Raw genomic sequence first — 12,496 nt, 5'->3', positions numbered from 1 at the left:
GAACGGTACTTGTCTGACTGCATTGTGCCAACTGTGAAGTTTGGTGGAGGGGGGATTATGGTGTGGGGTTGTATTTCAGGAGCTGGGCTTGGCCCCTTAGTTCCAGTGAAAGGAACTCTGAATGCTTCAGCATACCAAGAGATTTTGGACAACTCCATGCTCCCAACTTTGTGGGAACAGTTTGGGGATGGCCCCTTCCTGTTCCAACATGACTGCGCACCAGTGCACAAAGCAAGGTCCATAAAGACATGGATGAGCGAGTCTGGTGTGGAAGAACTTGACTGGCCTGCACAGAGTCCTGACCTCAACCCGATAGAACACCTTTGGGATGAATTAGAGCGAAGACTGCGAGCCAGGCCTTCTCGTCCAACATCAGTGTCTGACCTCACAAATGCGCTTCTGGAAGAATGGACAAAAATTCCCATAAACACACTCCTAAACCTTGTGGAAAGCCTTCCCAGAAGAGTTGAAGCTGTTATAGCTGCAAAGGGTGGGCCGACGTCATATTAAACCCTATGGATTAAGAATGGGATGTCACTCAAGTTCATATGTGTCTAAAGGCAGATGAGCGAATACTTTTGGCAATATAGTGTAATTCGATTATTGTAACTAATTACCTTGTTATCAGATTACACACAACACTGTTTATGTTCAAATGTGTGTGTGTGTGTGTGTGCGTGTGTGTGTGGATTTACTTGGCTATAACAAAATTGTCCCCATAGGTGAGCTAAATCTGACAAAAGCTCTTTTTGGGTACATACTCAGAGGTATTTTTTGTTTTAATTGTAAAAATGTGTATTTTCATTCTAAAAAAAGTTTATTTGGGTTTGTTTGTCATAATTCTATTTAGATTTATTTAAAAACATCAGAAGTAGCTTGGCAAATCCGTGTGTGTGTTACCTCTACTCCTCATGAGTCTCTTTTCTTCCTCTTTTAATTTGTTTTGTATCATTCTCATTGTAATTTCAGCTTCCTAAAAAAAAAAAGTATAGTGATTACATTTCCCATTAATTCATTATCCTTAAATCTTCATGAAAACTGTACTGGCCTCATACGATGCGTCTCGGGTGATCCGATCACATGTGGTCAGGTGAGACACATCGCTGTTTATACCTGTAAATGCGTCTCCTGTGACCACTTGTGTTCGGATTTGGAGGGGAGGGTCTCTGATTTATGACGACATGCATCAATCACTATGTCAGTGTGTTACTGCATGATATTAAAGCGCAACATAGTCAGAAAAGACAAAGAAAGCCTGAAGAAAAAAAATGGTGCGCTGTTTCTCCCAGATGCGGTTGAAATTTAATCTAAGAACAAACTCAACATGTCAAGCAGAATTATCCATTATTTTAGTGGATTACCTGTATTAAAGGAGCTTCAGGTGTTTGTGCTTCTCGTCTGTGTTGATATCAGACACACTAAAGAAGATCTGTGTGAAGCTCTAATGATTGTGTATGTATCCGCTTTTTAAAATGTTCTGATTGAATGGTTATTTCCTTTTAAAGCCGCTCGTAATCTGCAAAGTTTAAACCCTTGTTTTAGCACAGCGGTTGACTGACAGGTGATGGCTGGAGTTTCACTGCTGCCGGGACGCATACAGGACGGATGAGCGTTTACACCTCAAATGCGATCTGGTCACATGCGTTTTTGACCACATTCGTATGTGGTTCTGTGATCCGATCCCCTCAAAAAAAATGGTTTAGACCCCGTTTAGACCTGTTTTTAGCACTGAACACGTGATTGGATCACCCGAAACGCATCTTAATACCAGGTGGAAATGGGGTGTAAAACAAGAGTGTGTAATTGTACCTCAAACCATTCCTGCTCTGCTCTGTGATAGTCATCCAGCTGTTGCTCCAGGAAACTCAGGTTATGACATTTCTCGAGATACGTCTGGTACTGCTTCTGCAAGTCCTCTTCAATCTTCTCGTATTCATCCATAAATGCTGGACTACACAACAAAACAGTGTCAGACAGTACTGAATTTCTGTGCCTGCGGCTCACCGTATGCACCGTAGGGTTTGTAAACGTTTTTGGTTTCTCTCCAGATCCTGTTTCTTTTTCTCAATTTTGGCCTCCAGGCCTTGAGCAGATCCTTAGTCATTTAGATGCTCTCCTGAACACAGTAAAACATGCACAATGTATTAGTACACAAGGTTAGATATCATTGCAACTCCAAAATAACATCACTTGCCCACTAGATCCAAATTCTCCAAAGAACTGCATGTTCTTTTAATAAATAAATAATGTACACTGTTCACTGTTTGTACTAAAATCATGCCTTTCAAGAACTGACCTGACACAGAAAGGTATTTTGAGTTCTCGCTGCCCTCTAGAGACTTGTATAGCACTTACAAAGAACATTTGTGGTACACTTTATATTTCTAGGTACTAACAGTTCTTATAAGGTTCTAATACTGTAGTTCTATAATGCTTAAAGTGATCCAATCATAAATAACTGGAGATTTTGAAATAAAAATAAAAAAGTTTGTCATGTTGTTTAATGCAGACATACTCTAAGATTCATGAGGCTTCCTGTCTACACAGACTAATAATAGACACTAAAAACTGCAATGCAAATGTATTCAATGCAAAAAAACATGACCATTACAGTTGTCATTGAATGTGGATCTGTGATTTACCATAACGTCTTTCACTGCTGCTCTGAGAGCTCTCTCTGTCTCAGTGATCTCCAGTGGTCAGGCAATCGCTGCCGTCCTGTTCTCTCTCAGGCCCAAGCAGGTCATACAGAGCTGCTCTCTTTGCTGTTATCTCAGATCCCAGCTGTCCTGCCACTTTTAAATCTGCTATCTGGACGGATATGTGAAAAAACAGCCAAAAGTATACATACTCTTGAGTATCAACAATGTAAATTATTGCTTAAGTTGATACTAACTTATCCTGAAAAACTCTTGTAGAAGGAACATGACATCATTTCATGGTATTAGTCTAATCTATCCTACACTTGACCTTTACCTTTGACCCCAGGTCAAACATGAACTTGCTGTTTTCATCAGGGTTCAGGTCACCAGTGGTGTTCTCTTTGGTCTTCATGGCATTGTAGAGGATGCTGGTGATTTTCAGCATGTCTTTCACAGCATAACCATCTGCCTGATATAAACGCTTGAGATTCAATAGCACATGAGCCTTTGTCACCTAGAGAAACATACATAAATAGACAGTACATTCATGATGCACAAACACAACACATGAACATAATTAGCATTCATTTGGTAATAACATTATGGAAAATTACTTTATTAGCATCACATAAGGGATTTTGGTATATCTTCTGATGTCTAATGCCTCAATAACTTCTATGTTATGTTTGGAAAAATGCTACTAATAATACTGTATGAAACCCGTTTTTCCCCTGATGCTGTGTTAGGACTAAATTTGAATGAACATATATTATGAAATATTAATGATCTGATGAAAACACTCTGTCTGACTCCATGTCCAAATCACTAGGAATTTCCATCTGAGGTTCATATAAATTGGAATATACAAAAAATTATAATAATTTTTAAATAAATGTATGGTAGTTTTCATAATTATTATGGGCATAAATTAAAAGCATAATTTAAAAGGCTAATATTTATCACCTCTGGACAAATCAGATGAGAATCTCTACCACTAAAGGGAAGTTTGGAGATCTGAAGTTCTCCATAGAAATGAGGCATGGGTAGCCGAGCGCTCGCATCATCTCTGTAAAATCTACAGATCCAAACCATAACATATTATTACAAAACAGTTCTAAGATGCTTTATAAGCACATACGGACACATTTATACAGTCAATACGGTAGTTAAACACATATTGAAACAGTAGAAATATTAAAGGGATAGTTCACCATGAAAATTCAGTCATTGTCTGTGTTGTTATAACTCTATATGACTTCCTTTTTTAACACAAAAGGAGAAATTATGAAATAATAGTGTGCTCAGTGATGTCATACAATGGCAGTTTATGGTGACCACCTCTTCAAGCTTCAAAAGAACACAAAAGTATAATTCAGAAGTTTTAATAAATTATTCCATGAGACTCATGATTGTTATGAAAGCATACGATAAGGTTTGGTGAGAAACAAACCGAAATCGAATCTATTATTTAGTGAAAATTTTCACTGACCGTTGATCTCCTGTGTGTGTTCATGATAGGGCACAAGGGCAACAGTTCACGCAGCGCCCCCGCGACATTAGGGCGTTCAAGTGAAAACCTGTTTTGTTTGTCTAAAAACAGGTCCTCCACAGCGAAAGCAAACAAAACAGAGAACAGAACTTACAAAATATGTCTGAAGAGTTTGAAGTCGAAGAATTTATACATTTCTATGCCCAGCCTTATTTTTTTGAACATTTTTGGACCGGTGCCATTTCACAGTGGATGGAGTTACCCACACAATGTTGAAAATAGAAAACAAGCGATCAATAGAATGTACCGTCTCTCGTCACTGCTGGTTAGGATAAAAACTCTGATAAACTCTGATTATACCTTATATCGTGTGTCGTTTTCCATCAGGTTAGGACACAGTGTGACTGTGGCTGCCTGTAGCCTCCTCTATGTTTCTCTTTGATTTTCGAGTACTCGGTTTCAAAAAATAAGGCTGGGCATAGAAATGCATCAATTCTTTGACTTCAAACTCTTCAGACATATTTAGTAAGTTCTGTTTTCTGTTTTGTGTGCAGCTGTGTTGTGTTCTGTTGTCACTATCACTGTGGAGGACCTGTTTTTAGATAAACAAGTTTTGCTTGAATGCCCCAATGTCGCGAGAGGGTTGCGTGAACTGTTGCTCTCGTGCCCTATCATGAACGCTCACCGGAGATCAATGGCCAGTGAACATTTTCACTAAATAATACATTACCAGTTTGTTTCTCACTAAACCTTATCGTATGCTTTCATAATAATCATGAGTCTCATGGAGTAATTTATTAGACTTCTGAATTGTATTTTGTGTTCTTTTGAAGCTTGAAGAGGTGGTCACCATAAACTGCCATTGTATGACATCACTGAGCACAACATTATTTCACAATTTCTCCCTTTGTGTTAAGAAAAAGAAAGTCATATAGAGTTATAACAACACAGGAGTGAGTAAACAATGACTTAATTTTCATTTTTGGGTGAACTATCCCTTTAAAAGCACTTTGACTACATCTTATTTTAAGTAACTAGCCTTTACAAACAATAGTTACTGATGTATAAAATTAAAATGTTGCTTTACTAACTCCTCAGATCTCTAAAATACATCACTGCTGCCCTCCTTTTAATCCAGTAAACAGTAGCTGCTGTCACCTACAAGACAAAAATGCATCAGACATCTAACTAAATCAATAAAATGTGCTTGTTAATATACTTAAAAATACATATAGATTGGAAACTACTTGGTCTAACACCTGCCTCCGTATATTTTCAAAATATACATCAATATTTATAATATTGTAAAATTACCAATGAAAACAACGCACATTAGAATGGAGCATTAAGCTAGCCTAATAAATATGAATGAAAATCATCATACTGCATCTACAAGGCCAACTTCACGGATAAATGAATATTTCACCGTGATACTCATAAATCATATCAAATAAGATGGAAGATGAGCACGCTGGAATTGCACAAACCTCTGTTGCGGTTTTCGTCACTATGGCAGCAAAACGGACCTACGGGAGCGCGAAGTGGACAAACAAAATCATAAACGCATTTTTAATACTCCGTAAGTGAATCTTGACAGCAAACGGATATAGTATTACTACTATATATTATGGATATAAATGAAAAGCAGTTGATTTTGAATTTGTCAATCTGAACATTAGAAAATATCCTTAAAGGAATATTCAGGGTTCAATACAAGTTAAAGGTGTACTCAGTAACTTTTGTTTTTGTGTCATCTTGGACATGCACTGACACCTAGCGGCTTGGATGCAGCATCATTTAAAATCAATAATTTTCATTTTCAGATGCCATTGTAGAAATTTACTATTCACAGACAGCCATGATTACTTTAATAAATGAGTGAAAAAAGTCTCAAATAACAGGACGGTTACTGAGATTAAGCGAGTGGTATTTGGCTGGTCATGTGATCCTAACATGGCCGCCCACATGTGCGGACCCTCTCCATGTAGAATAAAACAGCTTTTATAAGGTTACTGATATAACTGGAGTCTTCATTTTAATGTGAGTGGTCATGATTTCCTACATATACTGCAAAATCACAACTTGTGTTTTTAGGATTTCAGCTTTTTTAATGAGGAAAAAATGACTGAGTGCACCTTTAAGCTCAATCAACAGCAATTGTGGCATAATGTTGATTACCACAAAAAAATATTTTTTTATACTTATACTTTTTAGAAAAAAAAAAAAAAAGCAAAAATCGAGGTTACTGCGAGTTACTTACAATGGAAGTGAATGGGGCCAATTTTTGGAGGGTTTAAAAGCAGAATTTGAAGCTTATAATTTTATAAAAGCACTTACATTAATTCTTCTGTTAGAACTCATGTGTTATTTGAGCTGTAAAGTTGTTTAAATCGTTATTTTAAGGTTTTAGGGTTTGTAGACATAACATCGTCATGGGAACGAAGTTGTAAAATTGGCTATAGCTTTACACAGAAAAGGTTAGTAAGTGATTTTATCACACTAAAACCACGTTAACACGCTATGCTTTTGAAAAAGTTAGTATTTTAAAGTTTCAAAATTTGCCCCCATTCGCTTCAACTGTAAGTGCCTCACTGTAACCCAGATTTTGCTGTTTTTACAGAAAAGGAGGGGTACGTCAAAATTCATTTTTGTGGTAATCATTATGCCAAAAATGCTGTCGATTGAGTTTGACCAAAGTGTCTCTAGCAAGTCAGTCCACTGTCGGCCATCTTTGGAACGCTCTCTGGAGGATATTTCCAGTCATGAAAGTGAAGCTCCTTTCAGTTTGAATGGGGAAACACTGTAATCTCAAAAACGGCTGGTTAAGATTACGATCAAAGGACATACTTCAAATCAACAATTAAATTTGATAATATTGGTATCATAAATTTTGCTTCTTTATCTCATATTACTCTAAAACAAGCAATTTTCCCGGCTTGTAAAACTAATGCGCATGATTGACAGGCGATGTCTGTATCTAAAAGGTGATTGGCTCTTTTACCTGTAAGGCGGGACTTTCTTTCTATCTGCTGAATGTTAGGCGCAAGAGCTTCTTGGTTGGGCGTTCCACTTTATCCCATTCATTTGAATAGAAGTGTCCCATCTCTGCTAAATAATCTCTGGCTTAACTTGCCCGAGAGGCTGTTCACTACGGAAGCTCTGAACCGCAAGGTGGAAGAGAGAAAAAAAATTTTTTGAAGAGAGAAAAAAACATTTATTGAAGAGAAAAAAAAAAAATGTTTGAAGAGAGAAAAAAAATTTTTTTTGAAGAGAGAAAAAATGTTAAGACTTAGGCTCAAGAAGGAACTGAGACACTATTTTTTTTTTTTTTTTTTCACCGTTATTTTTTATTTTTCCACCTTGCGGTTCAGAGCTTCCGTAGTTCACTCTATTCTGCAGTCCAGTAGACAAGTGCGAACGTCGTTAATATTATTTATGGGTCACAAAAGTAGGATATTTTATAATTTTTTTTTTTTTTTTTTTTTTTTTTTCAAGAGAATACTTTTGTGAAGAATATAACAATTATTAGAAAAATTCCTCATGTTTACGCTTATGGGACAAATACGTCGCTCTGACGTCATGCCGTTCGAACGTGGCGGTCTCTGCAGCGCGAGCGGTGCGATTCATCAACAGAAACAAAACACAGACCCGCCAACCACACAAAACAGCGACTAAAATTGAAACATAAAACTCTGTACGACATTGACCCACATTGTCATCATGTAAAAAGTCAGTGTGGACATGTTGGAGACGGAAGTGAATTAATTTCTGATAGTTTGTGAACTGTAGTCCGTTAGCTGTCAACAGGTGAATCAGATCTGTGAACTCAACAATGCCTTCCAGAGGTAAGATTACTTTTAAAACGTAAAAAACGAAACGCATAACTAATGAAGTTAGTTCTGCGCTGAACTTATTAAAATATTGAATATACAGCATAGTACAGTTTACACGCTAAATAAAAGATAGCACAGTATATTCTATACAACAATATGCATTACAGTACAATTCGAATAAACAAACACACATGCATTAAAGCATTAAATGAATTGACTGTGTTTCTGTCCATCAGCTTTGTGGCAGCAGCCATATGTCAACATCTTCAAACACATGAAGATAGAGGAATGGAAGAAAGTCAGCAAAGAGGGAGATGTCACCACATACATGGTAGAACATTTGATTTGATCCTGCATATCTGTCTATCTGTCTGTCTGTCAGCTATCTATCTATCTATCTATCTATCTATCTATCTATCTATCTGTCTGTCTGTCTGTCAGCTGTCTATCTAGGTAGAACATTTTATTTGATCCTGTCTGTCTGTCTGTCAGCTATCTATCTAGGTAGAACATTTGATTTGATCCTGTTTATCTGTCTATCTGTCTGTCTGTCAGCTATCTATCTAGGTAGAACATTTGATTTGATTCTGCATATCTATCTATCTATCTGTCTGTCTGTCTGTCTGACAGCTATCTATCTAGTTAGAACATTTTATTTGATCCTGTCTATCTGTCTGTCTATCTATCTGTCTTTCTGTCTATGAGCTATCTATCAATCTGCCAGCCAACCCATAGTATCGGACTGTCAGAATCATGTCGAGTGGCAGAATAAATTGATTATTTTTTAAATCCTCTATGCAAAGATGCATCCCAGTTACATAAAGGACACATATAATTTTGTGCAGAGACTTAGAAATATACTAGTAACTGAAAATACGTTTTTGTTTTCTATTGATATTGATTGCCTCTATACAAATATTGATACAGCCTTAGGACTCAAGGCAGTAAAGAACATATTTTTGAGATATCCTGATCCAAGAAGATGTGATGAGATCATTCTGTCACTGCTGGAAATGGGTCTAACTAGAAATTATTTTTTATTTAATTCTAAACACTATTTACAAATACATGGCACAGCTATGGGATAGATATTTGCCCCAGTTTATGCGAATATTTATATGGCAGACTGGGAGCAAACTGTCTTTCAGAAATGCCCTGTTTTTCCTGTCAGGTATTGTAGATATTTGGATGACATATTTGGGCTTTGGACTCATTCAGAGGGGGAGTTTTATACATTTGTAGATATTTTAAATACACATAATCCCAGTTGGGAGAATGTATGGTTTGGGTACAAAGGTGTTTTTTAAGTCTATCTGACACACATGCATTTTTGCACGTAAAGAGTTTTCACCCTAAACATACGTTGAAGGGGATTATTAAATCTCAAGTGATCCTATTTTATAGAATTTGTTCCCAACAAGATGATGTTGAAGAGGCAACATTTGTACCTTTTAAAGCCCTCACACCTAGAGGTTTCTGTGGGGTATTAAAGCGGAGGTTTGTAGGGAGTTTTGTCCCAAAGGATATGAATAAGGGAACATCTTTGATTCTATTGATTAGTTTATTTTCACCAATGGCTGAGAAATTGAATTCTGTTGTAAAGACTCATTTTCAGCTGTCACAGGACAGACACAATGTTTTGAGACCCTTTAAGGTTATAGCAGCATTTAGAAGAAATCAAAATTTGAAAGATATGTTAGTGCATGCTCGATTTATACAACATTCTGCTTATAAACCTAAGTTTCTATCTTGGCATCTTCATTTTAAATCCAGAAATTTAGTTTTTAACAAATTTTCCTACTTGGGTAGTCCCATTTTACAAGCTTTTACATTTCAAAGTTGCAGTGTGATTTATGTTATAGCGTGTACAAAGTGTGGGAAATGATATATAGGTGAAACAAAACATACCCAAGCAGTTCGTTTAAAACAACATATATATCAGGAGGGTTGCCAGGAGCCAGACAAAATATTATACTCTCATTTTAGAGAACATTCAGTTGCAAACCTTAAGATTTCAGGCCTAGAATGTAATCGACTGTGGTTAACCCAACAGTGAAAGAATAAGGAGGTGTACTGGATAAAAAAATTAAGAACAATACAACCAAAAGGTTTAAACCAAAGATATTAATAGGATATAGTTCTAGAATGATTTTGGTAATGCATCTGGCTCATTTTAACCTTACCCCTTTTTTCTGATATTATCAATTTTAAGTCTGGGATTCCATCCCTATACTGACCCTATATATCTTTAATAGTCCCTTGTCATAAGAATAATGTTTAGGGATGTTTATTATGAAAAGGATATATACAGTACTGTGCAAAAGTTTTAGGCACATAAGATGTTTCACAAAAACATTTGTCTTAAGATGGTTATTTATATTTTCATCTTTAGTGTATCAATAGGAAATATAAATGTTAGACTCCCAAACATTTCTTTAGCAAATAGAATAGAACAGAATAACAGGGAGCCCTGCAACAGATGTCTTGTCCCCCACAAAACCCCCCACTGAACATCGTGTCAGTCTGGGATTACATAAAGAGACAGAAGCAATTGAGACAGACTAAACAGATAGAAGAACTGTGGCGAATTCTCCAAGAAGCTTGGAACATCCTATCTGCCAACAACCAAGAAAAACTGTGTGCATGTGTAACTAGGAGAATTGGTGCTGTTTTAAAGGCAAAGGTGGTCACATCGAATATTGATTTAGCTTTTTTAAGTTTACTGGACTTTGTGTGACATTAGTGATAAATGAAAACTATTTATGTCATTATTTTTGAAGACATCCTCACTATGCAACATTTTTCACAAGTGCCTAAAACTTTTGCACAGTACTGTGTGTGTGTGTATGTGTATATGTGTGTGTGTGTATATATATATATTAATTATTATTATTATAACATTTTTTTTTTCAAATTCCTCCCAGGAATGCATTAAGCATGTCCTTCGCAAAAATGTGTGCCAGAGCATGTCTGTAAATTCAGACCTTTTAAACGTCTTTTGTTCCCATATCTGTCTGTCGATCCTATCTGTCTAGTCTAGTCTAGTCTAGCCTGTAAAGGGATATCACTCTTTATTTCCAATGATTTTGGATATTAAAAGGTTGTAATGTTTAAGTTCACTTCTAATCACTCCAATGAATAAGACTATATGATATAATGTATATAATCATGCTGTATTGTTTCCATTGTGATGTGATGGCAGGATAAAACCCTGAAGTGTTCTGTGTTCCGGATCCGTGGCTCTATACCGGCCAGTAACTTCATTCTACTGCCCAAAACCAGCAGCCAGTCTCTAGGTCTCACCGGCTGGTACTTTTATCTGCTATTCAGACCCAGCCCAAATAAACACTTCATTGTGCACCTGGACATTGCTGCTGAGGTGAGAAGTGTAAATTTGTGTGCATAATTACTGTATATAATAATGTATTCTTCCTGTCTGTCTGTCAGTCTCTAGGTCTGTCTATGTTTTTGTTGAATCAGATCTGTTGTTTTTTCTTTCAGGAGGGCCAGGTTATCCGTGTGTCTTTTTCCAACATGTTCAAAGAGTTCAAGTCCACAGCAACGTGGCTGCAGTTCCCTTTTCTGTGTGGAGCTGCTCATGGTTCAGTGTATGAGAATACAGCCAGTGCTGCAAAACAAGGTAAACATTCAGCAAACATCAAGCATCTTATACTGTCAAATATGTTTTCAATGTGGTACATATTGGAAGAATTTGTCAATACTAATGGGTAACTTTTGTGTTTCAGGTTTTGTGGGTCCTGCGCCACCATGTACGCGTTGGACGTGTCTTATGATGGATCTCCATTACTTGCTCTCAGTTTATCTGAACAAAACACACAGTCACCTGAAGAGCATTAAACTTTGTGCCAATATGTCTGTCAAAAACATCATCACTAGCGACCTGCTGTTTGACCCCGGTACACACAATCGTACAGATGCTTATTGGTACACACAAATGCTCACACAAAGCTCTCACAATCCCTCTTTATCGTTGTCTTTTTTTGTAGGTCTGTCATACACTGAGTTCAGGCAAGCTGGGTTGAAATTGCCAGATGGCACTGCCCCGATGCCCAGAGAAATGTGTTTCCCTGTACTGAAAGGCCAGAGCTGGCACCAGTTGTATGATTACATTAGGTGAGTGCCACCTGTTGCAGAGAATGTAGGATAACTATGCACTTGTCTAGAGTTAAAAATGGAAATTCTGTCATCATTTATTGACCCTAATGTCATTCCAAACCCAAATGACTTTATTTCTTGCATGGAACACATAATAACTTGCATAATATCTAAGCTGATTTTATCCATAGAGCAAATGTAGATGTGACCAGAGGATGTTTACTCCAAAAAGGAGAAAAAGCATTGTAAAAGTAGTCTATACAACTCATGTGCTTTATTCCAAGTCTTCTGAAGACATACAATATATTTCTTTGAGGAAAAAAAAAAAGCCCTTCTTTGTAGCTCTCAAATCTTAGTCATGCCTAGGGCTGTCACGATTATGAAATTTGGCTGACGATTAATTGTTAAACAAATAA

At 36.9% G+C, this 12,496-nt stretch overlaps 2 protein-coding genes across 3 annotated transcripts in view; one reads left to right on the top strand and one right to left on the bottom strand.

The window, feature by feature from the left end:
- Window positions 1-377: 377 nt before the first annotated feature.
- Window positions 378-5,436, bottom strand: cluap1 (clusterin associated protein 1). The gene is given in 9 exon segments (XM_051682071.1): window positions 378-513; window positions 901-973; window positions 1,810-2,086; window positions 2,089-2,116; window positions 2,643-2,733; window positions 2,735-2,811; window positions 2,977-3,156; window positions 3,606-3,717; window positions 5,223-5,436. Coding segments are annotated over 6 exon segments (540 nt in total). The 5' UTR covers window positions 3,684-3,717; window positions 5,223-5,436; the 3' UTR covers window positions 378-513; window positions 901-973; window positions 1,810-2,000.
- Window positions 5,437-7,726: 2,290 nt separating this feature from the next.
- The window catches only part of wdr90 (WD repeat domain 90), a 38,185-nt gene continuing 33,415 nt past the window's right edge, over window positions 7,727-12,496 (top strand). For both annotated transcript variants that reach the window (XM_051681979.1, XM_051681980.1), the window contains exons 1-6: window positions 7,727-7,976; window positions 8,201-8,295; window positions 11,167-11,343; window positions 11,466-11,604; window positions 11,711-11,881; window positions 11,972-12,098. In XM_051681979.1, coding sequence (XP_051537939.1) covers window positions 7,964-7,976; window positions 8,201-8,295; window positions 11,167-11,343; window positions 11,466-11,604; window positions 11,711-11,881; window positions 11,972-12,098 — 722 coding nt within the window. In that variant the 5' untranslated portion in view covers window positions 7,727-7,963. The remainder of the gene's footprint in view (window positions 7,977-8,200; window positions 8,296-11,166; window positions 11,344-11,465; window positions 11,605-11,710; window positions 11,882-11,971; window positions 12,099-12,496) is intronic.

Source organism: Myxocyprinus asiaticus, chromosome 41 (assembly GCF_019703515.2).
Source record: "Myxocyprinus asiaticus isolate MX2 ecotype Aquarium Trade chromosome 41, UBuf_Myxa_2, whole genome shotgun sequence".
NCBI classification, from domain to species: Eukaryota; Metazoa; Chordata; class Actinopteri; order Cypriniformes; family Catostomidae; genus Myxocyprinus; species Myxocyprinus asiaticus.
Note: the sequence above shows the minus strand (reverse complement) of the source record. Positions and strands in the feature narration are given on the sequence as shown.